Below are 26,375 nucleotides of genomic sequence, written 5' to 3'. Positions count from 1 at the left end.
TGCCAACTCAACAAAACCATTGATACCATTCTGATGTCTACAGCTATCCTCTTCACTATCGACTACAAATCCAATTTTTGTGTCATCTGCAAATTTCCCGATCATGCCTCCCACATTAAGTCCAACTCATTAATATATACCACAAACAGCAAGGGACCCAACAGTGAGACCTGTGGAACTCCACTGGAAACCGCCTTTTATTCGCAAAAAACATCCATCAACCATTTCCCTTTATTTCCTGTCACAGTCAATTTTGGATCCAACTCGCCACATTTCCCCTGTATCCCATGGGCGTTTACTTTTCTGACCAGTCTGCCACGTGGGACCTTGTCAAATGCCTTACTAAAATCCATGTAGACAACATCCACTGCACTACCCTCATCAATCCTCCTTGTTACTTCCTTAAAGAATTCAGTTGTTAGTAAGACACAACCTTCCCTTAACAAATCCATGCTGACTATCTCTGATTAATTCGTGACTTTCTAAGGGACAGTTTATCCTATCTCTCAGAATTGATTCTAATAATTTGCCCACCACTGAGGTCAGACTGACTGGCCTATAATTATTTGACCTATCCCTCGCACCCTTTTTAAACAATGGTATAAACGTTCGCAGACCTCCAATCATCTGGTACCTCGCCTGTATTTAGTGAGGATTTGAAGATGATCCTCAGAGCATCCTCTATTTCCTCCTTGGCTTCCTTTAACAGCCTGGTATACAATCCATCCGGTCCTGACGATTTATCCACTTTCAAGGATGTCAGACCCTCTAGTACTTCCTCTCTCATTGTGCTTATTGTATCCAATATTTCACACTCCTTCTCTTTAACTATAATGTCTGCATTATCCTTCTCCTTTGTGAAGACAAAGTACTCATCAAGAACCCTGCCCACATCTTCTGCATCCACACATAAGTTCCCTTCTACATCTCTGATAGGCCCTACCCTTTCCTTCGTATCCCCTTGCTCTTAATGTACTGATAAAACATCTTCGTGTTTTCCTTGATTTTACCTGCCAATACTTCCCTATCTCTTTGACCAAACCTTTGATCGTGCTTCTTAATATCTCCTCCTTTGGTTTGGCGTCCATTTTTGTCTGATTGATTACATCTTTGAAACACCTTAAGGAAATTTTCTGTTAAAAGGTGCTATATAAATGCAAAATGGGTGTAGTATTGCAATTGGTCAATCAATGCAAAAGTTTTACTTTTTGAAAAAAACGTTTCCTAGTGTAGTGTGAAGTAACAATCTTCAGCTATGCTCGAAATCCTGGACAAACAGCATTTAGAAATGTGAATTTAAAAAAAAAAATTCCAATCTGGGTTTCCTTTATTCATACTATTCAATTGGTAAAACTGGTCCTTGCAGCTTTGCTCCTGTCCTGTTGTGTGAGAGAACGCTGGTGGAAAAGATAACCATTGTCGTTAACATGAGGGAGAGTTTTTGGCTGAAATCACTGGTGAAAGCACGTGGATTAAACAAGTGAAGACAGAGAAAAGAGTATATAAAGGCAGGAATAGAGGATTATAAAGGACACAAAGAGAATGAGCAACACACTTATAGGGAGAGCCCAACAAATGAGGGAAAGATAGTAAGAAAAAAAGTGAGGAGATAGAACAGATAGAAGGGGACCAAAAAGCAGTTCTTCCAGTGCACCCCAAATCTCTTGATGTGCCTGTGCCTACTGGAGATTTCCAAAATGGCCACACAGGGTGAGGCGGGGGTAAAGTCTCCCCACACCCCCCATTCCTTTCAGCATTCACAAACACAAAGTAGTCCAAACCATAACCTGAATCATTAGCAAAACCCCAGTGAGCAACAAATGAACAAGATCAGTTGAGTAGAAGTCCCAGATACTGAACTTCCCACCTATCTGAGCCAAGTAACTCACCACCTGACTCCCCAAAGCCTGTCCACCATCTACAAAGTACAAGTCAGGAATGTGATGGAATACTCTCCACTTGCCTGGGTGAGTGCAGCTCAAGAAGCTAGACACCATCCAGGACAAAGCAGTCTTCTTGATTGGCATCCCATCCACCAACTTAAACATTCACTCCCTCCACACCACAGTCGCAGCAGTGTGTACCATATACAAGATGTGCTATATCAATTCACCACACCTCCTGCGACAGCACCTTCCAAACCCGCGACCTCTATCTTCGAGGACAAGGGCAGCAGAAGCATAGGAACACCACAACCTGCAAGTTCCCCTCCAAGCCACACACCACCAGACTTGGAACTATATCACCGCTTCTTCACTGTCGCTGGGTCAAAATCCTGGAACTTCCTTTGCAACAGCACTGTGGGAGTACCCGCACCAGATGCACTGCAGTGGTTAAAGAATGTGGCTCACCACAACCTTCTCGAGGGCAATTGGGGATGGGCAACAAATGCTGGCCTTGCCAACAACACCCACATCCCATGAAGTCTGAGGAAAGATTTTTTTTTAATTATTCATTCATGGGATATGCGTGTCATTGGCTAGGCCAGCATTTATTGCCTATCCCTAATTGCCTTTGAAGGTGATAGTGAGCTGTCTCCTTGAACTGTTGCAATATTTGTGAGGTAGATACACCGACAGTGCTGTTAGGAAGATAGGTCCATGAAGTTGACCCAGTGACAGTGAAAGAATGGTGATATAGTTCCAAGTCAGGAGGGTGTGTGACTTGGAGGGGCAATTGCAGGAGGTGGTTTTCCCATGCATTTGCTGCCCTTCTAGTTTGTAGAGGTTGCAGGTTTGGAAGGTGTTGTCGAAGGAGCCTTGGTGTAGTGCTCCTTGTAGATGGGACACACTGCTGCCACTGTGTCAGTGGTGGAAGGCATGAATGTTTGTGGATGGGGTGCCAAACAAGTGGGCTGCTTTTTCCTGGATGGTGTCGCGCTTCTCGAGTGTTGTTGGAGCTGCACCCATCCAGGCAAATGGAAAGCACTCCTGACTTGTGCCTTGTAGATGGCAGCCAGACTTTGGGGAGTCAGGTGAGTTACTTGCCGCAGGCCTCTGACCTGCTCGTGTAGCCACAGTCCATTATATGGCTACTCCACTTTCTGGTCAATGATAAACCCTAGGATATTGATAGTTGGGGATTCAGCTATGGTAATGCCATTGAATGTCAAGGGGAGATGGTTAGATTCTCTCTTGTTGGAGATGGTCATTGCCTGGCACTTATGTGGCACGAATGTTACTTGCCACAACAGTCCAAGCCTCTGTATTGTCCAGGTATTGCTGCATTTCTACATGGACTGCTTCAGTATCTGAGTCGTCACAGTTTGATTATGTTCCTTAACTACATTGAATGCTGAATATTTATTTCAATTTACTTACCCTGAAAATTGAATAATTTACATGTAAAATTGCAGAAGAGGAATAATCCAAGCTGTGGTACATAAAATAAGTGGAGGAAAAAGGTGTTTTTGTGTGACTACCTTGCTGTGCAATGAACAAAGTATGTTTGGGAGTGTGTCATATAAATTGTGGCTTGTGTGTTGACAGTCTTACTTAACTTTGCTTTGCCTATGAAAGCTTAGTCTTAAATACAGAGCACAGATGGCTGAGTTCAAGCCAAGTTACAAAGCAGAAAATAGTTATGCACTTTCATATTTCTCACTGCTCTAATGATGGATCATCAGTTAATTGGCATATCCCAATTTAAGTATATGACTTGAGAAAATGCCTTAACGCCCAGAGCCAAGGTGCAGAGTATATTCTTAACCTGAAGGTTAGAGAACAGAACTAAAATGCCACTTAGAACATGTAATACATAAAGCAGATCTTCTGGTTCTAACTCTGAATTCTTCACAATTCTGTCTTCAAATCATAGGTGACTATTGGATGCCATTTAGGTTGCCTGGATGAAAAAACTGAAGGGCAGGGATTCTGTGCTTCACAGTCTTGGGATCCAGTGACAGGATGGGGGACACCTAACTATCCAGAGCTACTCAAGGCACTGCTTGTAGGCAAAGTTGATGATCCATGACCTGAAGCAACCAAGTCAAGGAGTTGCAATCTGAATGTAAACCATGTGCTAGTTTTTCCCCTTATTCTTTTTACCTTGCGTGTGTGTATATGTATACTAATAGACTATGCGTGTGATAGTTTATTCTATTAATTGAAAGAAAAAATGTTTTACAGCAAGCATTCGAACTATTTGCTTTTTTTTTTTAAATACAAGAGTATCTACAAACAAGGGTACTGATATTTGGTTACTCCTGATTGTATTTTTCAGTGCTGCTTAAAATTACTGGGCAAATGTGTACTCTTAGCATAACCTGATGGATTTTGTAACTGGTTGTCAGTGACTATCTGGTTAGTTGTTGGTTGTTTATATTTACAAACCTTGAATTGTCCAAGTCATAGCTTGTAGCTGAGCTTTGAATGGCCAGTTTGTGAGGTTTGAATTATGGTAAAATTTGAAAATGTTGACACTATTGTTGAAAGATTTTATTTACATAATTGTACAGAATATTCATTAAGCAGTACAGAAATAAAGTGCATTTAAAGATGCCCACATTTGGCAAATCAAAGCTATATAGCTATAAGTTTTGGTTCCGGTTAGTCTGCCCTAGATGATCAGGCATCATCTGTGGATCAAACACATAGTGAAGATAACGGTAGATCTCCTCAGCTCGGCGGTGACCAACCTTTCCTCGAGCTGCTATTTCATCCACTGAACTAGAGAGCAAAGGAAAATTACAATCAGTTTAACTACAAATTTGTCAAATAACAGATCTCCCACTTCAATAGTCAAATCTATGCTTCAAAAGGTGTAATACTGTACACATTGCAACTAATCATAATTAAACATTCTATTTTCAATCTGTGCAAGATGTACACAGTTGCTTAAAAGGATCATATTCACTTTAATGATCAACCAGTAAATATTAGAATTAACTTTGGCACCCGTGTTTTTTTTTTACATATACACAATTTTACTTTGTTTTTAAAGCAGTGAGCACTGGTAGACTTGGGAAAGGTGGAAGATAATCATGAAGGAAGTAAAAACAGAAAATGCTAGAAACACTCAGGTCACCCAGTATCTGTGGAGAGGGGGAGAGAGAGAGTTAACATTTCAGGTTGCTGACCTTTCATCAGAATCTGACAAAAAGGTCATTGACCTGAAACATCAACTCTCATTCTCTCCACACATGCTGCCTGACCTGTTGAGTGCTTCTAGCAGCCAGTCTTCCCCTTTTGCATTAGTATGGAGGTGGTGTACTGAATAGAACAATGCAAACAAACTAAATTAATACATAAACAGCTGAAACATTCTGGGTTCACAGCAACTGATGTTAGCTCAGCTTTAGAGTCAGAGAATAGGGCTGGAAGATTTACTAATTCCGTCATTAGAACTAGCAAATTAAACATTCAGAAAGCATTGTGCACACACAGACGCTCAAGCTAACTAATTTTTTGGACTGGTTATGAAGATACTGTTACGACTGAGGTGGGAGGAGTGCACTGTGTATTCTAGTCCCACTTCTCCACAGGTCACAACATATATTTAAACTTTTCGACTTACAGATAGACTATCATATTATGCTATTATCCCCATAATAAAACACACCAACCAGGTTTCTTTTATAGTAAACTGATAATTTTGTTGTTTATTAAACAAGTCTTAACCAGTAACGATGTAAAGCATAAACACACAGACTGAAAGATACAAAGTTCCCTTTTTACCTTAGCTCCTCTCACACACACTGGTTAACTGGAAAAATAAAAAGGGATTTTTGTTAAAGAGCTGTTACAAATAAAAATACAAAAAAAAGAAGATATGGAAAGATGTTCTTTGCTTTGGCTTGGCGTCTCAAATGCGTATAGACAGCTGTCACTGGGATCTTCCTAGAACAGTTCTTTCCAGGCGATGTTGAAGGTCAGTTTGGGTAGGCTTTCCAAGAAATGCAGCTAGAGGCTTCAGATAGGCCTTACAGTAGAAGTGCAGCAACAGGGGTTTCAGTTCCCACACACTTGATATGCAGGGTTTCTTCAAATAGGAGGAAAGAGGAGACTGACACACTGAATACGCAGGGTTTCTTTCAAAGAGAGAGGAAGAGATGAGCTGGGTTTCCTTCACAGGCAAAAACCAACTGTCTTCCAAACGGTTCACAATCCAACTCACAGTCCAAGCAAAACAATGTCACAAGTATCCAGCCTCCTGACCCCTATAAATCTTGACCTGTTATTTCTCTATAATCATTTTCCCGAAGTCAAAAAAACAAGCTAGATAATTATCTGCAAACAGGTGCCTTCCAGTAAGGGCTTCTGTCAGGCTAGGCCCACACCTGCCAAGTATTAGGCACATTAATTTTGTCAGAAACACTGATATTAAACTGTTACTGGAGTGAAGAAAGAACTTGTTAAACGGTTCAGCTGTGGCTGGAAAAGACATTTGCATATTAACAGACAGTGATTGGAAGGACAAAGGACCATTCCCTGACACATTCAACCCACAATGGACCTTGATCACCAGGTATTGTGTGTAAGAGGTGCATTCCAGAGACTGCGAAGGTGATACAATCAAAGACATGGTCAGACCAGTTAGTCACATGACTAACCTGCTTGGCAACCTGGGCTTTGCTGAATTGTACAAACAGTTTGAGCAGAGTGTGTCTGTTTGCTCCTGGACCGAGAAGATCTCTCTTGTCTTCTCCCATCTCTTTCTCACAAGCCTCTGAAGACACATGAACCCCAAGAGAAAAAAGTTTCCTACAGCAAACAAGGTTTAAGAAGAATACTGGGCCCCAACGAAAAGCAAGATCTACCTACAATCAAGGTCTCTACATTTCCCTAATTTGTTTTGACAATACAAAGTTATGTCAGAATGTAAACTATGAGGAGGACACAGAGATATAGACAGGTTAAGTGAATGAGCAATAAATTGGCAGATGGAGTACAATGTGGGTAAGTAATAATGTTGGTAGTAAGAAGAGAAAAGCAGAATATTTAAAAGGCGTGAAATTTGTAAATGTTGATGTTCAGAGAGACTTGGGTGTACTTGTAGAAGAAACACAAAGTCAGCATGCAGATACAGCAAACAATCAGAAGGCAAATGGCACGTTGGTCTTTATCGCAAGGGGATTGGAGTACAAGAATAAGGAAGTTTTGCTATAATTGTACAGGGCTTTGGTGAGACCAAACCGGTGTACAGTTTTGGTTTCCATATTTAAGGAAGATGTACTTGCATTGGAGGTGGTACAGCGAAGGTTCACTAGAATGGTTCCTAGGATATGAGGATTGTCCTATGATGAGAGGCTGAGTAAATTGGGTTTATACTCTGGAGTTTAGATGAATGAGAGGTAACCTCATTGAAACATACAAGATTCTGATGGGGCGTGACGGTAGAATCTAGAACACGGGTGCACAGCCTCATGGGTCAATCATTTAGGACCGAGTTGAGAAATTTCTGCACTCAAAGGGTTGTGAATCTTTGGAATTCTGTATTCCAAAGGTTTCTGGATGCTCCATCGTTGAGCATATTTAAGAGGCTGACAGACAGATTTTTGAACAGGGAATCAAGGGATATGGGGAGCGAACGGAGTTGAGGCAAAAGATTAGCCTTGATTGGCAGAGCAGACTCGTGGGGCCGTATGGTCTATGCCTGCTGTTATTTATTCTGTTATGATTGCATATTTCTTTCTCCACCTCCCTTACACTATTAGGTGGTCTGTAGTCTATCCCGATTAGTGTGGTTGATCCTGTATTATCTTTTATCGCTATCAATATGCATTCTGCCTGCAACGAATTTGGCCTAACCATCAGCCTCAAGAAAACGATCATGGGACAGGATGTCAGAAATGCTCCATCCATCAATCCATTGATTCTCTAGCCAGCGGAAAAGCCCCTGGGAAGGACGGCATTACCCCTGAAATAATCAAGACTACCAAGCCTGCTATATTTTCAGCACTCCACGAACTGCTTTGCCTGTGCTGGATGAGGGAGCAGTACCACAGGACATGCGCGATGCCAATATCATCACCCTCTATAAGAACAAGGGTGACCACGGTGACTGCAACAACTACTGTGGAATCTCCCTGCTCAGCATAGTGGGGAAAGTCTTCGCTCGAGTCGTTTTAAACAGGCTCCAGAAGCTGGCTGAGTGTGTCTACCCTGAGGCAGTGTGATCTCTTTGCTCGAAAGCCACCATGGCCATACTGTTCTCCCTTCGCCAGCTACAGGAGAAATGCCATGAACAACAGATGCCCCTCTACGTTGCTTTCAGTGATCTCACTAAAGCCTTTGACCTTGTCAGCAGACATGCTCTCTTCAGACTACTAGCAAAGATCGGATGTCCACCAAAGCTACTAAGTATCATTACCTCATTCCATGACAATATGAAAGGCACAATTCAGCATAGCGGCGGCTCATCAGACCCCTTTCCTAGCCTGAGTGGTGTGAAACAGGGCTGTGTTCTCGCACCTACATTGTTTGGGATCTTCTTCTCCCTGCTGCTCTCACATACGTTCAAGTCTTCAGAAGAAGGAATTTTTATTTATTTAATTTTTATTTAGAGATACAGCACTGAAACAGGCCCTTCGGCCCACCGTGTCTGTGCCGAACAACCACCACCCATTTATACTAACCCCACAGTAATCCCATATCCCCTACCACCTACCTACACTAGGGGCAATTTATAATGGCCAATTTACCTATCAACCTGCAAGTCTTTAGCTGTGGGAGGAAACCGGAACACCCGGCGAAAACCCACACGGTCAAAGGGAGAACTTGCAAACTCCGCACAGGCAGTACCCGGAATCGAACCCGGGTCCCTGGAGCTGTGAGGCTGCGGTGCTAAGCACTGCGCCACTCCACACAAGATCAGATGGCAGGTTGTTCATCCTTGCCCGTCTTAGAGCAAAGACCAAAGTACGGAAGGTTGTCATCAAGGAACTCCTCTTTGCTGATGATGCTGCATTAACATCCCACACAGAAGAGTGACTGCAGAGACTCATCGACAGGATTGCGGCTGCCTGTAACGAATTTGGCCTAACCATCAGCCTCAAGAAAACGAGCATGGGACAGGACGGCAGAAATGCTCCATCCATCAATATCAGCGACCAAGCTCCGGAAGTGGTTCAAGAGTTCACCTACCTAGGCTCAACTATCACCAGTAACCTGTCTCTCGATGCAGAAATCAACAAGCGCATGGGAACGGCGTCCGCTGCTATGTCCAGACTGGCCAAGAGAGTGTGGGAAAATGGCGCACTGACACGGAACACAAAAGTCAGAGTGTATCAAACCTGTGTCCTCAGTGCCTTGCTCTATGGCAGCGAGGCCTGGACAACATATGTCAGCCAGGAGCGACGTCCCAATACATTCCATCTTCGCTGCCTCCGGAGAATCCTTGGCAGGACTGTATCTCCTACGCAGAAGTCCTCGAGGCGGCCAACATCCCCAGCATATACTGAGTCTACTGAGCCAGCGGCGCTCGAGATGGCTTGGCCATGTGAGCCACATGGAAGATGGCAGGATCCCCAAGGACACATTACACAGCGAGCTCGCCACTGGTATCAGACCCACAGGCCGTCCATGTCTCCGCTTTAAAGTCGTCTGCAAACACGATATGAAGTCCTGTGACATTGATCACAAGTCGTTGGAGTCAGTTGCCAGCGATCGCCAGAGCTGGCGGCAGCCATAAAGGCAGGGCTAAAGAGTGGCGAGTCAAAGAGACTTAGCAGTTGGCAGGAAAAAAGACAGAAGTGCAAGGGGAGAGCCAACTGTGTAACAGCCCCGACAACCAATTTTATCTGCAGCACCCGTGGAAGAGTCTGTCACTCTAGAATTGGCCTTTATAGCCACTCCAGGCGCTGCTCCACAAACCACTGACCACCTCCAGGCACTTTACCCATTGTCTCTCGAGACAAGGAGGCCAAAGAAGAATACGCATTCTATATGTCTTGCTGACATCCGCATCACTTTTTTCCAGTGCCGTTAAGTTTTCCCTAATAAGTACAACTACTCCACCTCCCCTTTTCCCTCTTGTATCTTTCTGAAATACATTGTACCCTGCAATGTTTAATTCATGGCCCCGATTTTTCTGTAGTTATGTCTCAGCAATCCCTACCATATTTGTTTTCTTAATGTATTATTGCCTCCGATTCTCCTGTTTTATTACAGACACTGTAACTCATTTTTAACAGCAGTTCCTCTTACTTTTTTTTTTTAAAGAAATCATCTTTTTATACTTTAGGCTGATTTCATTTCCTGTTCATCCCTCCCAGTCTTACCACTTTGAAGCCTTTGCCACCTCTCTGTTTACCCTTTCCACTAGGACGCAGGTCCCATCCTGGTTCAGATGGAGTCCGTCCCCTCAGTACAGCTCCTTCCTATCCCAGTGCTGGTGCCAGTATCCCATGCCAGCTCTTTACCCATGTTAGTTCCCCAGATCTGATTTGTTTCTACGCCAATTTGCATGCAGCAGTATAATGAAGCACAATATAACCTATTAAAATCAAGGAATAAAATTACCTGTTAGCTACTTCTTTCACAGAGTTGAACTGATGACAGAGATTTAAAGCTGTTATATAACTGACGTCAGGAATGCTGAGGTAGAACTGTAAAATGTGTTTCCGGAAACCTCGAACTTCCAATGGGACAGTAATAGCAGCATTCTTTCTTTCTTCAACATGGGCAAGTTCAGCAATCAGACCAGCTGTTTCCTCCTGGCTGGAACTGAACAAGATTCGGATTCCAGCAATGGTCAGAGCTGACAACAAGCTATCATAGTACCTGGTTCTCTGGATTATCCTAGACATATCTCCTGTAATTTATTGAAATGTAGAGTTCAACACAATTAACTTTTGCCTCAGATAAAAGAACAGAATTATGAATCTGAAAAATTAAGATTGTGAAAAAATATTCATCCATATTTTATGTTATGCCAACTTTAGAACTCAAGTTCCTTTGATCGTTTATGCGAGTGTAACACTTTATGCAACATCATAGCCAAACCAGAGAGATTTATATACAGACAATAAAGTATTATAAAATATGGTAACTTCAGCACTATAGAAAAGGTCACAATATTCATCTTTAGCATTAACAAAGGAAAACAGTGAGAAGGTAAAGTGTGTGCTACAAAACACAAGTGCCACTAATTAATCATATGCAGACTCGTGCTCATGGCTTGCACAAGGTTATGCCAAACTAGACTTTACATCTTTTGGGGTTTTGGCCGGGGGGGGGGGGGGGGGAGAAAGGGAAGGAAGGAGGAAATTCATAAGTCACTTTGGTTGGCGGTTGTGTACCTCCTACTGGCAAAAGCCCAGGGAATGATGTAGAAATCTCAGCAGGTAAAACAGTTTGATCTCCTATGTGTTACAAAAGTGCCTTTGTGTTTTGTTAAACATATTTTTGAGGATTCATTTTTGAAAGATTGAAGAAATGTTAAATTTTGGGGTTTTCAAAGGGGGGTCATGCAAAGGCCACTTGACCTTGAAAAACAGTCCCTGGAAATGTTTTTTTTTTAAATAGGTTCACAGAGACCTTGTGAGGAAAACAAGCCTTTCCGGGAAACCACCTAACTTCCAGCTCAATAAACAGAAAACTTTGGACACCTGGAGAAGTTGTTTACAAAGAAGTGACAGGTCAAGATTGACGGAGGTCAAAGGTTGACCTCCTGTTGTCTGTTTTGCTTTTGAATTGGTGTTGAATTGTATAAAAAGGGAGAGAACTTCCAAGGAGAGGAGAGAATTCTCAAGGAAGGAGAAAAGACCATAACCCAGCTCAGCTTTCCAGCACCTCTCTAAAAGACCCTGAGAAGCCCACTGTGTCAATGCATCTCATTTCCTGTCTGAAGAAAAGCCTGCTAAATTAATTCTCAATGCTGCCTGAAAAGAACTGTTCTAAAAGATCCCAGTGACCCATCTACATGTACTCAGAGGCCAGACTGTATGCCAGTTTTGGAACATAACATATCTCCTGCTGTTTTCTTCAAGAATGAGCAAGTATTCAGCCCAAGTGTTTTTTAAATCTGTAATAGAGCTCTAAAAACAAAATCCCTTTATTTTTCTGGTTAACCTGTATGTGTGTGAGAGAGAGAGTGTGCGTGTAAGGGACTAAGGTAAAAAGGGAACTTTAATATTTCAATCTGTGCATTTATGCTTTACTTCATTAATGGTTAAGACTCGTTTTATAATAAACTGCTAATTTTGTTGTTTATTAAAGAAATCTGGTTGATGTGTTCTATTCTGGGATAAAAGTATTATCGGTAAGTGGGAAAAAATTTAAATATATGTTGTGACCCGTGGGGAAGTGAAACTAGAATAAAGAGTGCACTCCTCCCCACCTCAGTCGTAACATATACTACAGGCTTTGATATTTTATTCACTGTTTTCCATCTAATGAGTGACACTTTAACTATCACTCTCTATGATTCTGAAGAACAGCTTTATGAAAAGGGTCCCCAAGAGATGTGCACCTTTCTCAAACAAGTTCTAATCTGACATTTTGTATTGTGTGCCCATTGAAATAAGATGTAATGGCAAACATATTACATTGATGTCTTAAATATGTACGTCTAAATAGGAAATTCTTGTGACGTTTCCATCATTCTGTCTGACAAAGGCCATTTACAAGTCTTGGTTGAAGAAAGTTACATGAAAAAGGAAGCATAACGATTCCATGAAATGGCATGAGAATCAGAAACAAACAAGCCACTCACCTGGTTTCACTCCGTCTTTCTCTACAATGATACACACACGTTCAAACATGGCCTGAATGTGCTGAATACGATCTATAAGCTTACTGCGGTTTACACTGTTTGCAAACTCAGATAAGGATTTTCTTTCTACAGCCATCCGGTTGCTCACTATATAATCACATCCATTGAGACAACAAATCTCAGCCTTAATGCTATGCTTAATGCGTAGAGAAGAGACCAGGTTTGGCCCAGAGGAGATTTCTCGACTGTCCACAAGCACCTTCAGCGGAACTGTTCCATGAGATACGGGGTGATGGATGCCGATCAGACTGTCTTTGCACAGAGTTTCACTTGGTCTTGAAAATGTGGAAATTTCTGTCTGTAATAGGAAACGTGTCTATTTTATTACAGTATTACTATTACCAACATAATTATGAATCACTGGGCCACTTAAAATCTAAAAGCACACATATGTTCTTTTATCTGAAGTGATTAATGCAGTAAATTAAAGACCTCAACTTTGAAAACTATGCTATGTGTGATAAATCCACAAATGGATTACTGTACAAGATTTAAAATTTGAATCCATCCCCAGAGTATTCATAATTGGTTTGCTATATTTGTTTTGTGTTTGGAAAACCAGTTCCAGTTAGTCTCATTGAAACAGGCAGTGACATGAAATGAGGAACAAAGTAGGGTCCATTTCCTAGACAGCAGTAAGTACTTCAAACTAGGGTGCAGGAATGCATAATCTGAGCTCCTTTAACAAAATCAGAAAGATTTTCTTTTTAACTAAATTTAGTCATAGCTTTAAAATATAATGGCACATGCTGTAATGTTCCATTTTGGAATAAAGTATAATCATAAATATTGGAAAAAATACATGCATAGAGTGATACGGAACAAAATGCTAGCATACCGCATCATTTAGCACAATTCTAATGTGATGGCATTTACTTAATATCACAATCAATTTCATGTACTTTTGATCAAAATGGTTTACAGCTCAGAAACTAGTAAAGCAGACTGCAAAAATGTTCATCACAGCATTTAGTCTTTACCCAACTAAAAAATCTTCTGTTGAAAAAAATCTGAGGGTAAAGGATCACAAAAATGTCTAACCAAATGATTCGTTTTTTTCTTTTAAATAGCAATAGTAATTCTATATTGTACCTCCATGTAGCTTTTTTGTTAAAATTTCTATACAACTAAAATATCAGTTTTTTTTTTACTATGAATAAGACTAGCACATGCAATTAAACAATGATATGTAGGATAACAAAACCTAAACCCACATTTATTACAAGATGCTAAACTGCAAGAAAGCACAAAGGGTTTAAATCCTGCATTTGCTGACAACGGAACCATGAGTGTACACGTGCAAATTAGTTCTGCGCACGTGTGCAGCTGGGAGCACTCTGATGACGCGGGCGCCGGATGCGTTGTCAGGATTCACTTTGTAAATCAACGTCATTTCAATCCCATGAGGCATTAAAAGCTTGTAACCCATTACAGCATCCAATTCTTTAGAAAATGTAGAAAAAGATATTTCTTACCCTTTTAATGTTTGGCTTATTCTCTTTCTAACATTAGAGATGCAGGGAAATAATTAGGTCCTGCATCTATACAAGAAATTTTAGACCAGATGTGACATTGGGATTTATATTACTAACTAACACAGATGATTTATAATGTATGTACATCAGGCAGCAGAATACAATACATTTGATGAATTAATACTTACAACAGAGTTAATACAGTGAAGATTTCCCATTTGGGATTTAATTTGCGTCTTGACTTGCATTGAGTTGTATGTAATTTCTGGGGCAAGAGTTGAAGTATACCTTCTTGAGTGTTTTTGCTCTATTTGAAAGTCCAGGGTTTCAGAGACTGAAGCCTGGAGATTCAACCGCATCTCACAGCTTCTGTCCAGTGAGCAAGGATCTGAAGGTTTACCCTTTTCAACATATGCTGGTTGTTGCAATGCAATTTTTGAAAAAGGTTTCTTGACAGAGTCACCTCTTATGGTTGGGTTTGGAGAACATAAAATTATTTTTTGCTTTTCTATAGTCTGTTTACTCTTGCTTTGAACCAGATCTTTTCTTGGCAATTGATGGTTCACGTCTTGTTCTTCTTCACTGGAATCATCCAACACAATGATCCGGCTGCCTTTCTTCTTTTTGATCAAGGCATCTTTAGCATTCTTCATTTCTACGATTTTTGTTCTTGCTCTGCTCCGAGTCAGATACTCTTTGTTTTTTCCAATGGGAGTATCATTAAAGAGATCAAAGTTAACAATCTCATCATCACTTAATTCGGTTTGATTATCTCCTTCGCCTTCTTCCTGAACACAAAAGCTGTCTTCCATATAGGTCTCATCCTGTTCGGGAATCTATTAGCAAGAAAAGCTCAACATTACCAAAGACCACCAGAGAGATAAAACTTTCATTTAGTAAAACTTATAAAACTAAACAGTGTTGGCTTAGAGTTTAACATTCCACTGTTAGTAACAACTGATCAACACTAATAAAACAAAAAAAAAGCAAATGCAAGCCACAGATTGATTATAATTTTTTTAAAAGAGAAAAGGTAGTATAAATACAGAGGTCTGGGTGCAGCTTACAAACGGAGTGCAGACTGTAAGCAGAGTGGGGAGTTCAGTGAAAGGGGGGGGGGGGGGGCAGGAGGCTCCTTTCTTCTAGTTTATTTTTCAACTCCTCCAGCATTTAGTTCTTACTTTGGTGCAGTGGAAGGAGCTGGCTGGTGAGTAACTGGTAAGCTATTCTATTTATAATAAACGGCCTGCAAAAGCATATGGGATGGCAGAGCAGCTCAGCCAAGTTGAATGTACAGCCTGTGGCATGTCATGGACGCACCATGTGTCCTAGACAAACACATCTGCAGGAAGCGTCACCAGCTGCACAAGCTGGAGCTCTGGGTTTCGGAACTCGAGCAGCGGCTAGATTCACTGTGGTGCAGCTGCGAGGCACAGAACTATATGGATAGCACGTTCAGGGAGGTGGTCACACCGCAGATTAGGAACATGCAGGCAGATAAGAAATGGGTGAACGCCAGGTAGTCTGAGAGAACCAGGCAGGTAGTGCAAGAGTCCCCTGAGATGATCTTGCTTGCTAACTGGTTTTCCATTTTGGATACTGGTCAGGGCAAGGTTTCCTGAGAGGAGTGCAGTCAGAGCCAAGTTTGTGGCACCACAGGTGGCTCAGCTGCACAGGAGGGGAGGAAGAAGAGTGGAACAGCTTTTCTGTGGCCATAGATGTGACTCCAGGAAGGCATGTTGCCTCCCTGGTGCCAGGGTCAAAGATGTCACAGAGCAGCTACAGGACATTCTTCTGGGGGAGGGTGAACAGCCAGAGGTTGTGGTCTACGTTGATAACAATGACATAGGTAGGAAGGGGGATGAGATCCTGAAAGCAGATTTTAGGGAGATAGGAAGGAGATTAAAAAGCAAGACATCAAAAGCAGTAATCTCAGGATTACTCCCAGTCCCATGTGAGAGTGAACATAGGAATAGGAGATTTGAGCAATTGAACACATGGCGGGAGAACTGGTGCAGGAGAGAGGGCATTAGATTTCTGGAGCTGAGGAACAAAAAAGATGCAGTTATATTGCTCAGTGTTGTCTATCGGCCACCAACTAGTGGGAAGGACATGCAGGATGTCACAAGGCTTTGTTTTGTATAAAAAACTTAGAATTCTGTGTTTTTAAAAACTGATAAAGCATTTTTCAGTGGACATCAAGACACCTGCAAAAATCTGAATTTGTAAACAAAGATGGGAAAGCCTGTCATTTTAAGGAAACCAGCAAGGGGTTTGACCTCCAGAGAGCTACTCTTTGAATGACAAGAGAGACTCCATGTCTGGACATGTGACCTGTTTAGGGAGATTTTGGATTCACTTTGGACATTTTACAAAACCAGTCTATGCTTGGATAACAGTTAAGAACAGGCATTTAAAATTTGGTTACGACATGCCTGAAGATCAGAGAGGAAGACCCAGGAAAAAAAATTGTTACCTCTCTCTGTAAAGGAATCCTGCAACTCTTGAGAAAAAAGCCCCATATTTAAAAAGTGGTAGATTCCTATTGCCTCCTGTCTCTGAACAATCCATGCATCAAGTGTGGTTCTTGTTGCCTCCTGTGTTTTAAGAAATCCTCTACTGCTATCCAGCTGTTGTAAGTCCTACGACGAACTATTGTTACATCCCTGATGGAAGACCTTATGTGAAGCCTGCTGCAGTTGAATTGCCATGAACGCCTATCCATCACAGAGTGTTCATCAACCTCACCTGGAAAGACTTCGAATGGCATCCAACTATTCGACTCTGGGACACCTCACCAAACCAAAGAACTTCCTACCAGAACGTGACAAACCAAATTATTTTATTATTCCTTCTATTCCGATGAAACAGTTGTAAACAGAAATCCATTTTCCCCCCGTTTATCCATTTGTGTGTGTGTGCAAGCATAAGGGCTAGGGAGAATAAGGGGTTTTAAAATCTTTTCAAATACAGATTTACTTCATTATTGGTTAAGTCTTAGTGTGATAATAAACAGTTAATTTTGTTGTTCATTAAAGAAACTTGGTTGTCGTACTTTATTCTGGGGACAAATAGAGTATCTAATTGGCTGCTCTTCAGCAAATGGGAAAATTTAATGATATGCTATGACCAAATGGAGAACTGGGACTGAATTAACCGTGCACTCCTCCCGCCTTGGTTGTAACAAGGAACAAATTTGCAAGGGAATTACAGAGAGGTGCAAAAATTATAGGGTAGTTATAATGGGAGACTTTAATTATCCAAGCATAGACTGGGATAGTAGTAGTGTAAAAGGCAGTGAGAGCCAAGAGTTCCTGGAGTGCATTCAGGAAAATTTTCCACAGCAGTATGTTTCCAGTCCAAGAAGGAGGCACTGCTAGACCTGGTTCTTGGGAATGAGTTGGGCCAAGTGGATCAAGTGTCAGTAGATCATTAAGGGTCAGTGATCATTGTATCATACAGTTTAGGCTGACTATGAAAAAGGATAAAGAACAATTCAGAGTAAGAATAATTAACTGGAGAAACCAACTTCAATGAGGTAAGAATGGAGCAGGAGTGAATAAATTGGAGTCAAAAGGCTGGCAGGAAAAACAGTAGCTGAACAATGGGCTACCTTCAAAGAAGAGATAGTTCGGGCACAGTCAAGGTACGTTCCCTCGAAGGGGAAAGATAGAGCAAACAAATCCAGAGCTCCCTGGATGACGAAAGAGGTAGAGATTAAGGTAAAGAAGAAAAAGTGTGCTTATGACAGATGCCAGGTAGAAAATACTTCTGAGAACCAGGCTGAATATGGAGGGTCCAGAGGAAAAGTGGAAAAGCAAATAAGAGAAGCAAAGAGAGAGCATGAAAAGCGACTGGCAACTAACATTAAAGGGAATCTCAGTTTTCTATAGACATATAAATAGAAAAAGGGTGGCAAGAGTTGGAGTTGGGCCGATTAGGGACTATAAAGGGGATTTACGCATGGAGGAAGAGGGCATAGCTGAGGTATTAAATACTTTGCATCTGTCTTTACCAAGCAAGATGCAGCAACCCAGGAAATCGTGAAAGAGGAGGTTAATTCAGACAATAGAAGGGTTTAAAATGGATAAAGTATTAGATAGGCTGTCTGTAAAGTGAATAAAGCACCAGGACCAGATGAGATGCAGCCAAGGATACAAGAGGGAAGTGAGGATGGAAATCGCGGAGGCACTGGCCATAATTATTTAGTCTTCCTTAGATTCGGGGTGATGGCAGAAGACTATACAACTGCAAATGTTACAACCAGTTCAAAAAAGGTGTTAAGTAAGCCCAGCAACTACAGGCCAGTCAGTTTAACTTCGGTGGTGGGGAAACCTCAAGAAAGAATAATTCAGGACAAAATTAATAGTCACATGGACAAATACGGGTTAATTAAAGATAGCCAGCATGGATTTCTTAAGGGAAAACCATGTTTAACTATTTTTTGAGGAGATAACAGATGGGGTTGATGAGGGCAATACTGTTGATGTGGTATACATAGACTTTCAAAAGGATTTTGATACAATGCCACAACAGACTTCTGAGCAAGGTTACAGCTCATGGAATAAAAGGGACGGTAGTAACATGGATACAGAATTAGCTGAGTGGCAGGAAACAAAGAATAGTGGTTAACGGATGTTTTTCAGGCTGGAGGAAGGTTTGTAGTGGAGTTTCGTAGGGGTCAGTGTTGGGACCCTTGCATTTCCTGATGTATATTAATGACCTAAACCTTGGTGTACAGGCACAATTTCAAAGATTGCTGATAATACAAAACTTGTAAGCATTGTGAACTTTGAGGAGGATAGTGTAGAGTTCCAAAAGGACAAAGCCAAGTTGGTGGAATGGGCAGACAGGTGGCAGATGAAGTTCAATGCAGAGAAGTGTGAAATGATTCATTTTGGTAGGAAGAACATGGAGAGACAATATAAACTAAAGGGTACAATTCTAAAGGAGGTGGAGGAGCAGAGGACCTGGGTGTTTATATGCACAAGTCATTGAATGTGGCAGGACAGGTTGAGAGACAGCAGTTAATAAACCATACAGTATTCTAGGCTTTATTAATAAGGGAATAGAGTACAAGAGCAAGAAAGTTATGTTAAATTAGTATAACACACTAGTTCAGCCTCAGCTGGAGTACTGCGTCCAGTTCTAGGCGCTGCAGTTTAGGAAAGACATGAGGGCATTGGAGAAAGTACAGAAAAGGTTCACGGAGAATGGTTCCAGGGATGAAGAACTTTTTTTTTATTTTTATTTTATTTATTTAGAGATACAGCACTGAAACAGGCCCTTCGGCCCACAGAGTCTGTGCCGACCAACAACCAGCCATTTATACTAATCCTACAGTGATCCCATATTCCCTATCACCTCCCTACACTAGGGGCAATTTACAACGGCCAATTTACCTATCACCTGCAAGTCTTTGGATGTGGGAGGAAACCGGAGCACCCGGCGAAAACCCACGCAAACACAGGGAGAACTTGCAAACTCCGCACAGGCAGTACCCAGAATCGAACCCGGGTCCCTGGAGCTGTGAGGCTGCGGTGCTAACCACTGCACCACTGTGCCGCCCAACTTCAGTTGTGAAGATAGATTGGAGAAGTTAGGACTGTTTTCCTTGGAGAAGAGAAGGCTGAGAGATGATTTGATAGAGGTATTCAAAATCATGAGGGGTCTGCATAGAGTAGATAGAAAATATTCCCACTTGTGAAAGGATCGAGAACCAGAGAGCACAGATTTAAAGCATTTGGTAAGAGAAGCAAAAGTGACACGAGGAAAAGCTTTTTCACACGAGTGTTTAAGGTCTGGAATGCACTGCCTGAGAGTGTGTAGTGGAGGCAGGTTCAATTGAAGCATTCAAAAGGGAATTAGACTGTTATATGAAAAGGAAGAATGTGCAGGGTTACGGGGAGAAGGTGGGGGGAATGGAACTGAGCGAATTGCTCTTTTGGACAGCCAGTGCAGATATGATGGGCTGAATGGCCTCCTTCGGCACTGTAACAATTCTGTGATTTGGATATACCCTTCATTAGAACTGATGAATTAAGCTTGTGAGCTTAGGAACATAGGAATTTCTGGATAAAAAGACCAAATGTCCATCTAGTTTGCCTACTGCCAACCTTCAATTAATACTAATACCTCTGAGGCAAGGAAATGCCCCAGTAGTGAAAAGCTTTAGCAACTCTTAAGTCCAAAGTCATTGGTTACTCCCAAACGAACTGCACTTACCATAGGTGGTGTCTCAAATTACTCTCACACTGTTTCCCAAAACATGATTTTCTGAAAGAAAATCCATTTAATTTGCATTTGAATCAATACTATTCACTTTCCATTGTCTCCGTAGGGAGCCTGTTCCATAGATTTAGCACTTGCTCACAAATAATATTTCTGCAGATTAGTTCTGAATTTATCCCATTTAAGGGGAGGCCATGTCCTCTGGTTCTACTGTTCTGGACAAGGTGAAACAGCTTGCCATGGTTTACATTATCTCGTTCCTTTGGCATCCTAAAATCAGCAATCGTATTACCTCTCATCCTTCTCTTTTTCAGTCAGAGCATCCAAATGTATTTCATTACTCCTCATAATCCAATCTCTCCATCCCCTCAGTCATTCTCATTACTCTCTTCTGTATCTTTTTAATACCTGCAATATTCTTTTGGTATTATGGTGACCAGGACTACGCAGTATGCCAAGTGTGATCACACCAAAAAAAGTGACAGGATTACCTCACTATTTTGGCTCAATATTGAGTTTTAATACATCCCAACATCGGATTTGCTTTACTCATCATCACCAAGCATTGTTTCAATAGCTACGATTTGTCAAATCAGGACCCCCACATCTCTTTCATTTTCCACGCATGTTATTTTCTTTCCATTTAACTAATAGTCCTTTCCTGGATGTTTTAACCCCTTGAAGCACTTTGCATTTCTCTATATTGAATTTATTCTGCTAAGCTATCCCAATTCCCAAGTATATTTAAATCTTTCTGCAGATCATGTTCAGCTTTACAGTCTACCATCTTCAGTTTTTTTTATTATCTGCAAATTTTGCCACTGTACTTATAACTCCTAGCTCCAGAACACTTATGAAGATATTAACAGATCCCAACACAGACTCCTGCTGGGACCCCTCTGGTAATATTCTACCAGGATGATGACAGTCACTATACTACCACCCACTGGGTTCTATCGATCAACGAATTCCAGATCCAGTTTAAAATATTTTCACCGATTCCCACTTTCATTTTCTGCAGCAGCTATTCCAGAGGAACCATAACAATGGTATTACTGAAATCCAAACAGACTACTGCCTTACTCCCAACAAGCTTCTTTGTCACATTCTGAAAGAAAAACAGGCTTCCAATAACTAGAAATTGTTTCCCTGTCTTAATAGTAGAGACATTGTCACAATTTCTGGTAAGTTAAAATCTCCAGCTATTATAATTCATCCCTTAGTAATCACCTTCCTTATTTTATTCCACAGGTTTATTCCACCTTGATCAGGAGGTCTACAGAACACCCCCAGCAATAACTTACCTCTGTTACCACCTATTCTATCCAAAATGATTGTGTCTGCCCTTTCCAGTTTTATATTCTCTATCACCTGTGCCTCAATACTGGAGTTTATATCTACTGCTACACCACCTCTTTTTCTCCTGATACATAACTGGAAGGATGGAAGAGACTGTATTACATTGATTTGAATTATTTTATCATGTCTGTGTGATGTTAATGATATCCAATTCATGACCCCCTGCCCCATACAAGACCTTCCAGGTCACATATTTGTTGGACTTCTTGCAATAATGCAAGCACAGCTTTATTTTTAAAAAAACCTTTCCCATTTACTTTGTTTTTCTCCCAGCATTGGAATTTAGACTTAAACTTTAAACTATATTTGTACTGGAAAACCTTACAGTTTGCTCCAATCAATACAGGCGCTCTCTCACTCCTACCGTAACTATTCCAGCATCTAGTTTAAACACCTACCCCCCCTCCACCCCCAATTCTATCTATTCTGTCTGCCAGCACCTTTGCCCCCATCCCCCACACTTTTGTTTCAGAGGAGTGTGTGCAGGCTATCCCTACTGAAAAAGGCGCCCACTGTTTGAGGAGCCAAAATCTTGACTCTCTACACCAAAGCCACACACTGGTTTGCCCAACTATCCTCAGTCTCTCTTCACAAGCATGTGGCATGGATAGTATTCCAGAAAATACTACACTGGAGGTCCTTTCAGTAAGCTTCCTTCCTAATGCCGTAAATTTAACATGAAAGATCTCTGGTCTATTTCTACCTATGTTACTTTCTAACATGGACAAGAAAAATTGGTTCTTCACTGCTCCCTCTAGCATTCGGAGCCTCGTCACATCCTTGACCTGTACACCCCAAAAGCAATATACCACTTATTTTTCTGGTCCAGTTTGCACAGAATTCTATCTGTAAACTGAGTAATTGAACAAAGTAATAACGCAGCTTGTCTTCTACTCTTTCTCTTTCCCCTCATTTCAGACTGGCTGCTGGATTGCCTCAGAGCATGGTACATATTTGAAAATACAAACTGGGTGGTTTTATTTTAATAAAAAAAAGTCAACAGATGAAACTCTCCGCCGAACAACTCTAAAATTTCGACATCATCTCTTTCCAGAGGAAACTATTAGAGAACAAAGGGATGTCTTGCTACCACCCCACTATTCAACCCTAACTTTTGACCCCTTTCAAACAAAGTGACTCCTGCTCAGGGTCTCCTCTCCTACTCAGACTTCCAGTGTGATCTTCTTTAATACCTCATCTATAAAATTTTCTCTCTCCCATGGAGAGTGCGCTCAACTAAAGCGTACTGACACCACAGAGGAAGAATGCAATTTTATTTCTGCAATATTCCACACAAAGCTCCCAAAGCCAGCCAAGTTACTGATTATCATTTTCTCACAGCAAAACAGCATGACTGGGAAAAGCATCGACTGAAGCAACCTGTACTGATACTGTACATTTCCCAAAACATAGTTACACAGATTTGCAAAAACACACCATCTACCTGACCATTAGCATGAGTACTCCAGAGACTTTGTGGAAGAAAATGAAATGAGAACTAATGCTTCCAATACAGAACTATGACCACAAAGCAACAGTAAATCTTCACAATTTAAAGTTCTCAAACCAACAGCAATTTTCTCTCTAACCAGATAAAAAAAGATGTGATTTAACAAAATATAAACGAATAGATCTTACCTGTGAAAAGATGGTCATTTCAGTTTTGCTAAAGACCATTTTTTTCTTATTGTAGATATTTGGGCTACGAACAGACTTAAGGTAAATTTCTTGCATATCACCATCTGGAAGGAAATTACAAACAATTCATCCAATTTTGCGATATCAAGGCTGTAAAGGCCTTCAGATAAGCACTAACATGTAAAGTAATTTTAACATTTTAAATAGCTGTATAAATATAAAAACTCAAGTGTTATGAATGCCAAAACAAGGACATAAACTACCAAAATTGTAATCTAACATCAGTTCCTCCCAGTTGAACTTGATGGTGTGACCAAGTGCTAATTTGAGAAATTAGCTGGTTTTGCCAAAGTATGGAGACCATCTAACAGGAATCAGAATTGCCAATACTCATGTTAATCTAGATCCACTTAGGTTTCAAATAATGATACAAAAGATGCAAAGTTGAACATAAAGTAGGAGAGACACCACAATGGAATTTAAATGTAAATGCTTTTCTCCAAAAAATAAATAACCCATTAACAAAAGCAGATTTTCAGAAATAACATTTCAGAGACGCATTCCTGCAACTTTGCCACTGGATTAATTAGAGAAAAAAAATAGGCATTTTCCCATTCTCTGCCAATATTCCAGACAATAATCAAACTTTATAATACACATTATTGATGTTGACAGTTGCACTTCACAGATAGCATACACATGGTCTCAAATACTAAAACCATCATTTCTATTGAATATTTAATAATTTGTTAAAGTCTTCAATCCCAAATCCTACAAGTGAATCAAAAAAAACCTAATCATAAAAAACATACAGCACAGGAGACCGCCATATGGCCCATCATGTCTGTACCGGCTCTTTGAAAGTTCTATCCAAGCAATATTCATCCCCTGCTCTTTGCCCAAAACCCTGAAAATGTCTCCTTTAGATATATATTCAATTCCTTTTTGAAAGGGACTGTTGAAGCTGCTTCCACCACCTTGTCAGGTAGTGCACTGCAGATCATTGGAGCTCTCTGCATTAAAGAATTGTCTTGTATTCCTCCCACAGCAGCCCCCCCCTCCATTATCTTAAATCAGTGTCCTCTGATTAACTAACCCTCCTGCCAGCAGAAACAGTTTCTCCCCATGTACTGCATCAACCCAGTCATAATTTTGACCCCCTTTATTAAATCTATATAAAAATATTTATCCATTTTTTAAAAAGGTAGAATCTACACAGCATTAACTGCTTTTCTTGGGTGTCTACTCCACACATTTAGTAGAGAAAAATTCTAGTCTCTATTCTTGCTGAAAGCACAAATTTTCTCTGCATATCCGCTAAAATGTTTATTCACTGGCTAGTCATCCTGTTTTATTAAAATAAAGGACAATAAATAAAAATAGAGGTTAAATATGACAGGTGGTATTTACTTCTAACTTATTTTTATTCATACCAATTTTCTCTGCTCCCTTCCTCTTTTGAATGCATTGAATATTTGCCAGGGCGTGGCTCCATTGATGCTTGGCACATTCCAGTAACTTGCATTAAGTGCCCGTTATTCATGTAAACCACGACATCACATCAACAGGTTATTTGACTATAATAGCATCAATGCTAAATCTGACATGTCCTGAACTGGTATACACACATTAACCACTGAAGTAATTGTAGCACTCTTCAAAGCACCCTGGCAGAGATCAGCTAACCTATCTGAAATATCAAATCTTTCTGGTATATCTGACTCGGCTAATCACCAGAGCAGGTCACTACACCATCAGTACTTCAGCTTTTTAATTTACTTTTGGGGAGAAAAAAAGTTCCAAATAATAACAGAACTGTAAATTTTAACTAATGAGGCCTTTATTTCAGATTTTAAATTGTTGCAGAAAGTTACCACTTATAACTTGTGAAAGTTGAGATTCATCATTGATGAAGCCTTTCAAAGAATCATCGTTGATGTTATCAGAATCATCTTCATCAGAGGACACATTTTCTGCTCCCTCCGAGGAAAGTTCAGCCTCTTCATCAAGAAACTGTCGAGCAACGCGCTAAAAGAAAAAACAAGACAGCTTCCAATTATTATATTCAACTCAAACTTCCAGATACATGCCTTGCAATAGGAAAGTTATAACAGCAGCAGTGTTCCTTATAAAAATACCAGTATAGAGACTTTTATATTTTGAAATATTAAACTTGAACCTAGCAGGGAGTGAAGTGTACACTAAAATTATTCCAATGCATATGAATATACAAAAAACAGCATATTATCTCATTACTTGAAAGGCTTGAGCACATAATCTAGGTTGATGTCTCAAAGTAGTACTGAGAGAACATTGCATTGTCAGAAGTGCCTTCTTTTGGATGTGGTATTAAACAGAGGCCCTACCTGCTTGATCATGGACTGCAGCGGTTCAAGAAGGCAGCTCACCACCACCTTCTCAAGGGCAATTGGGGATGGGCAATAAATGCTGGCCTAGCCACGATGCCCACATTCCACGAATGAATTTTAAAAAAGGTAGATGTAAATGATCCTGTGGTACTATTCAAAATGTAGCAGAGTTTTCCTGGTGTCCTGGCAATAGTTGAAGAACAGACTATCTGGACATTTATTTTTGCTCTCTGTGGCACTTTGCTGTGCACAGATTAGCTGCTGTGTTTGCCTGCACTTCAAAAACAATTCATAGGCTGTGTCATGAAGACCCTACCTGCCACGAATGAGGTATTAATTTCATCATATGAAATATTAATTTTAAACTGTTGCTGGACTGAAAAGATGACATTTAAAAAGATCACAGCAGTGGCTGGAAACATTTGCATTCTAAGAGACAGTGCCTAGAGGAGACAATGGAACTGCTCCCTGATCCAATTAACCCAAATGGATTTTGATCACCAGACACAATGTGTAACAAGCCAGAATTCCATCCCTGCCACTAAGGGTGTCTGCTAAGATGGAGAAACCACAAAAAATGCAGGAGAGT

General features: G+C 40.7%; 3 protein-coding genes across 7 annotated transcripts in view; 2 read left to right on the top strand and 1 right to left on the bottom strand.

Moving 5' to 3' along the window:
* The window catches only part of tpp1 (tripeptidyl peptidase I), a 36,165-nt gene extending 31,279 nt beyond the window's left edge, over positions 1-4,886 (top strand). The window contains exon 13 of the mRNA XM_068038878.1: positions 3,817-4,886. Within this exon, the coding sequence (XP_067894979.1) occupies positions 3,817-3,972 (156 nt within the window). The 3' untranslated portion in view covers positions 3,973-4,886. The remainder of the gene's footprint in view (positions 1-3,816) is intronic.
* LOC137373693 (alpha-1-antiproteinase-like) overlaps positions 1-26,375 on the top strand; it is a 269,343-nt gene that overhangs the window by 65,385 nt on the left and 177,583 nt on the right. The gene's annotated exons all lie outside the window — the stretch shown is intronic.
* The window catches only part of fancm (FA complementation group M), a 155,026-nt gene continuing 133,073 nt past the window's right edge, over positions 4,423-26,375 (bottom strand). For 4 of the 5 annotated variants that reach the window (XM_068038866.1, XM_068038862.1, XM_068038863.1 and 1 more), the window contains 6 exons: positions 25,292-25,445; positions 23,418-23,521; positions 14,378-15,025; positions 12,655-13,012; positions 10,461-10,752; positions 4,423-4,667 (listed from right to left, as the gene is read on the bottom strand). In XM_068038866.1, the coding sequence (XP_067894967.1) occupies positions 4,529-4,667; positions 10,461-10,752; positions 12,655-13,012; positions 14,378-15,025; positions 23,418-23,521; positions 25,292-25,445 (1,695 nt within the window). In that variant the 3' untranslated portion in view covers positions 4,423-4,528. Of the gene's footprint in view, positions 4,668-10,460; positions 10,753-12,654; positions 13,013-14,377; positions 15,026-23,417; positions 23,522-25,291; positions 25,446-26,375 lie in introns of those variants that run through there. The other variant, XM_068038869.1, reaches the window with a different exon arrangement.

Source organism: Heterodontus francisci, chromosome 9 (genome assembly GCF_036365525.1).
Source record: "Heterodontus francisci isolate sHetFra1 chromosome 9, sHetFra1.hap1, whole genome shotgun sequence".
Lineage (NCBI taxonomy): Eukaryota > Metazoa > Chordata > Chondrichthyes > Heterodontiformes > Heterodontidae > Heterodontus > Heterodontus francisci.
This window is presented reverse-complemented; position numbering and strand designations above follow the sequence as displayed.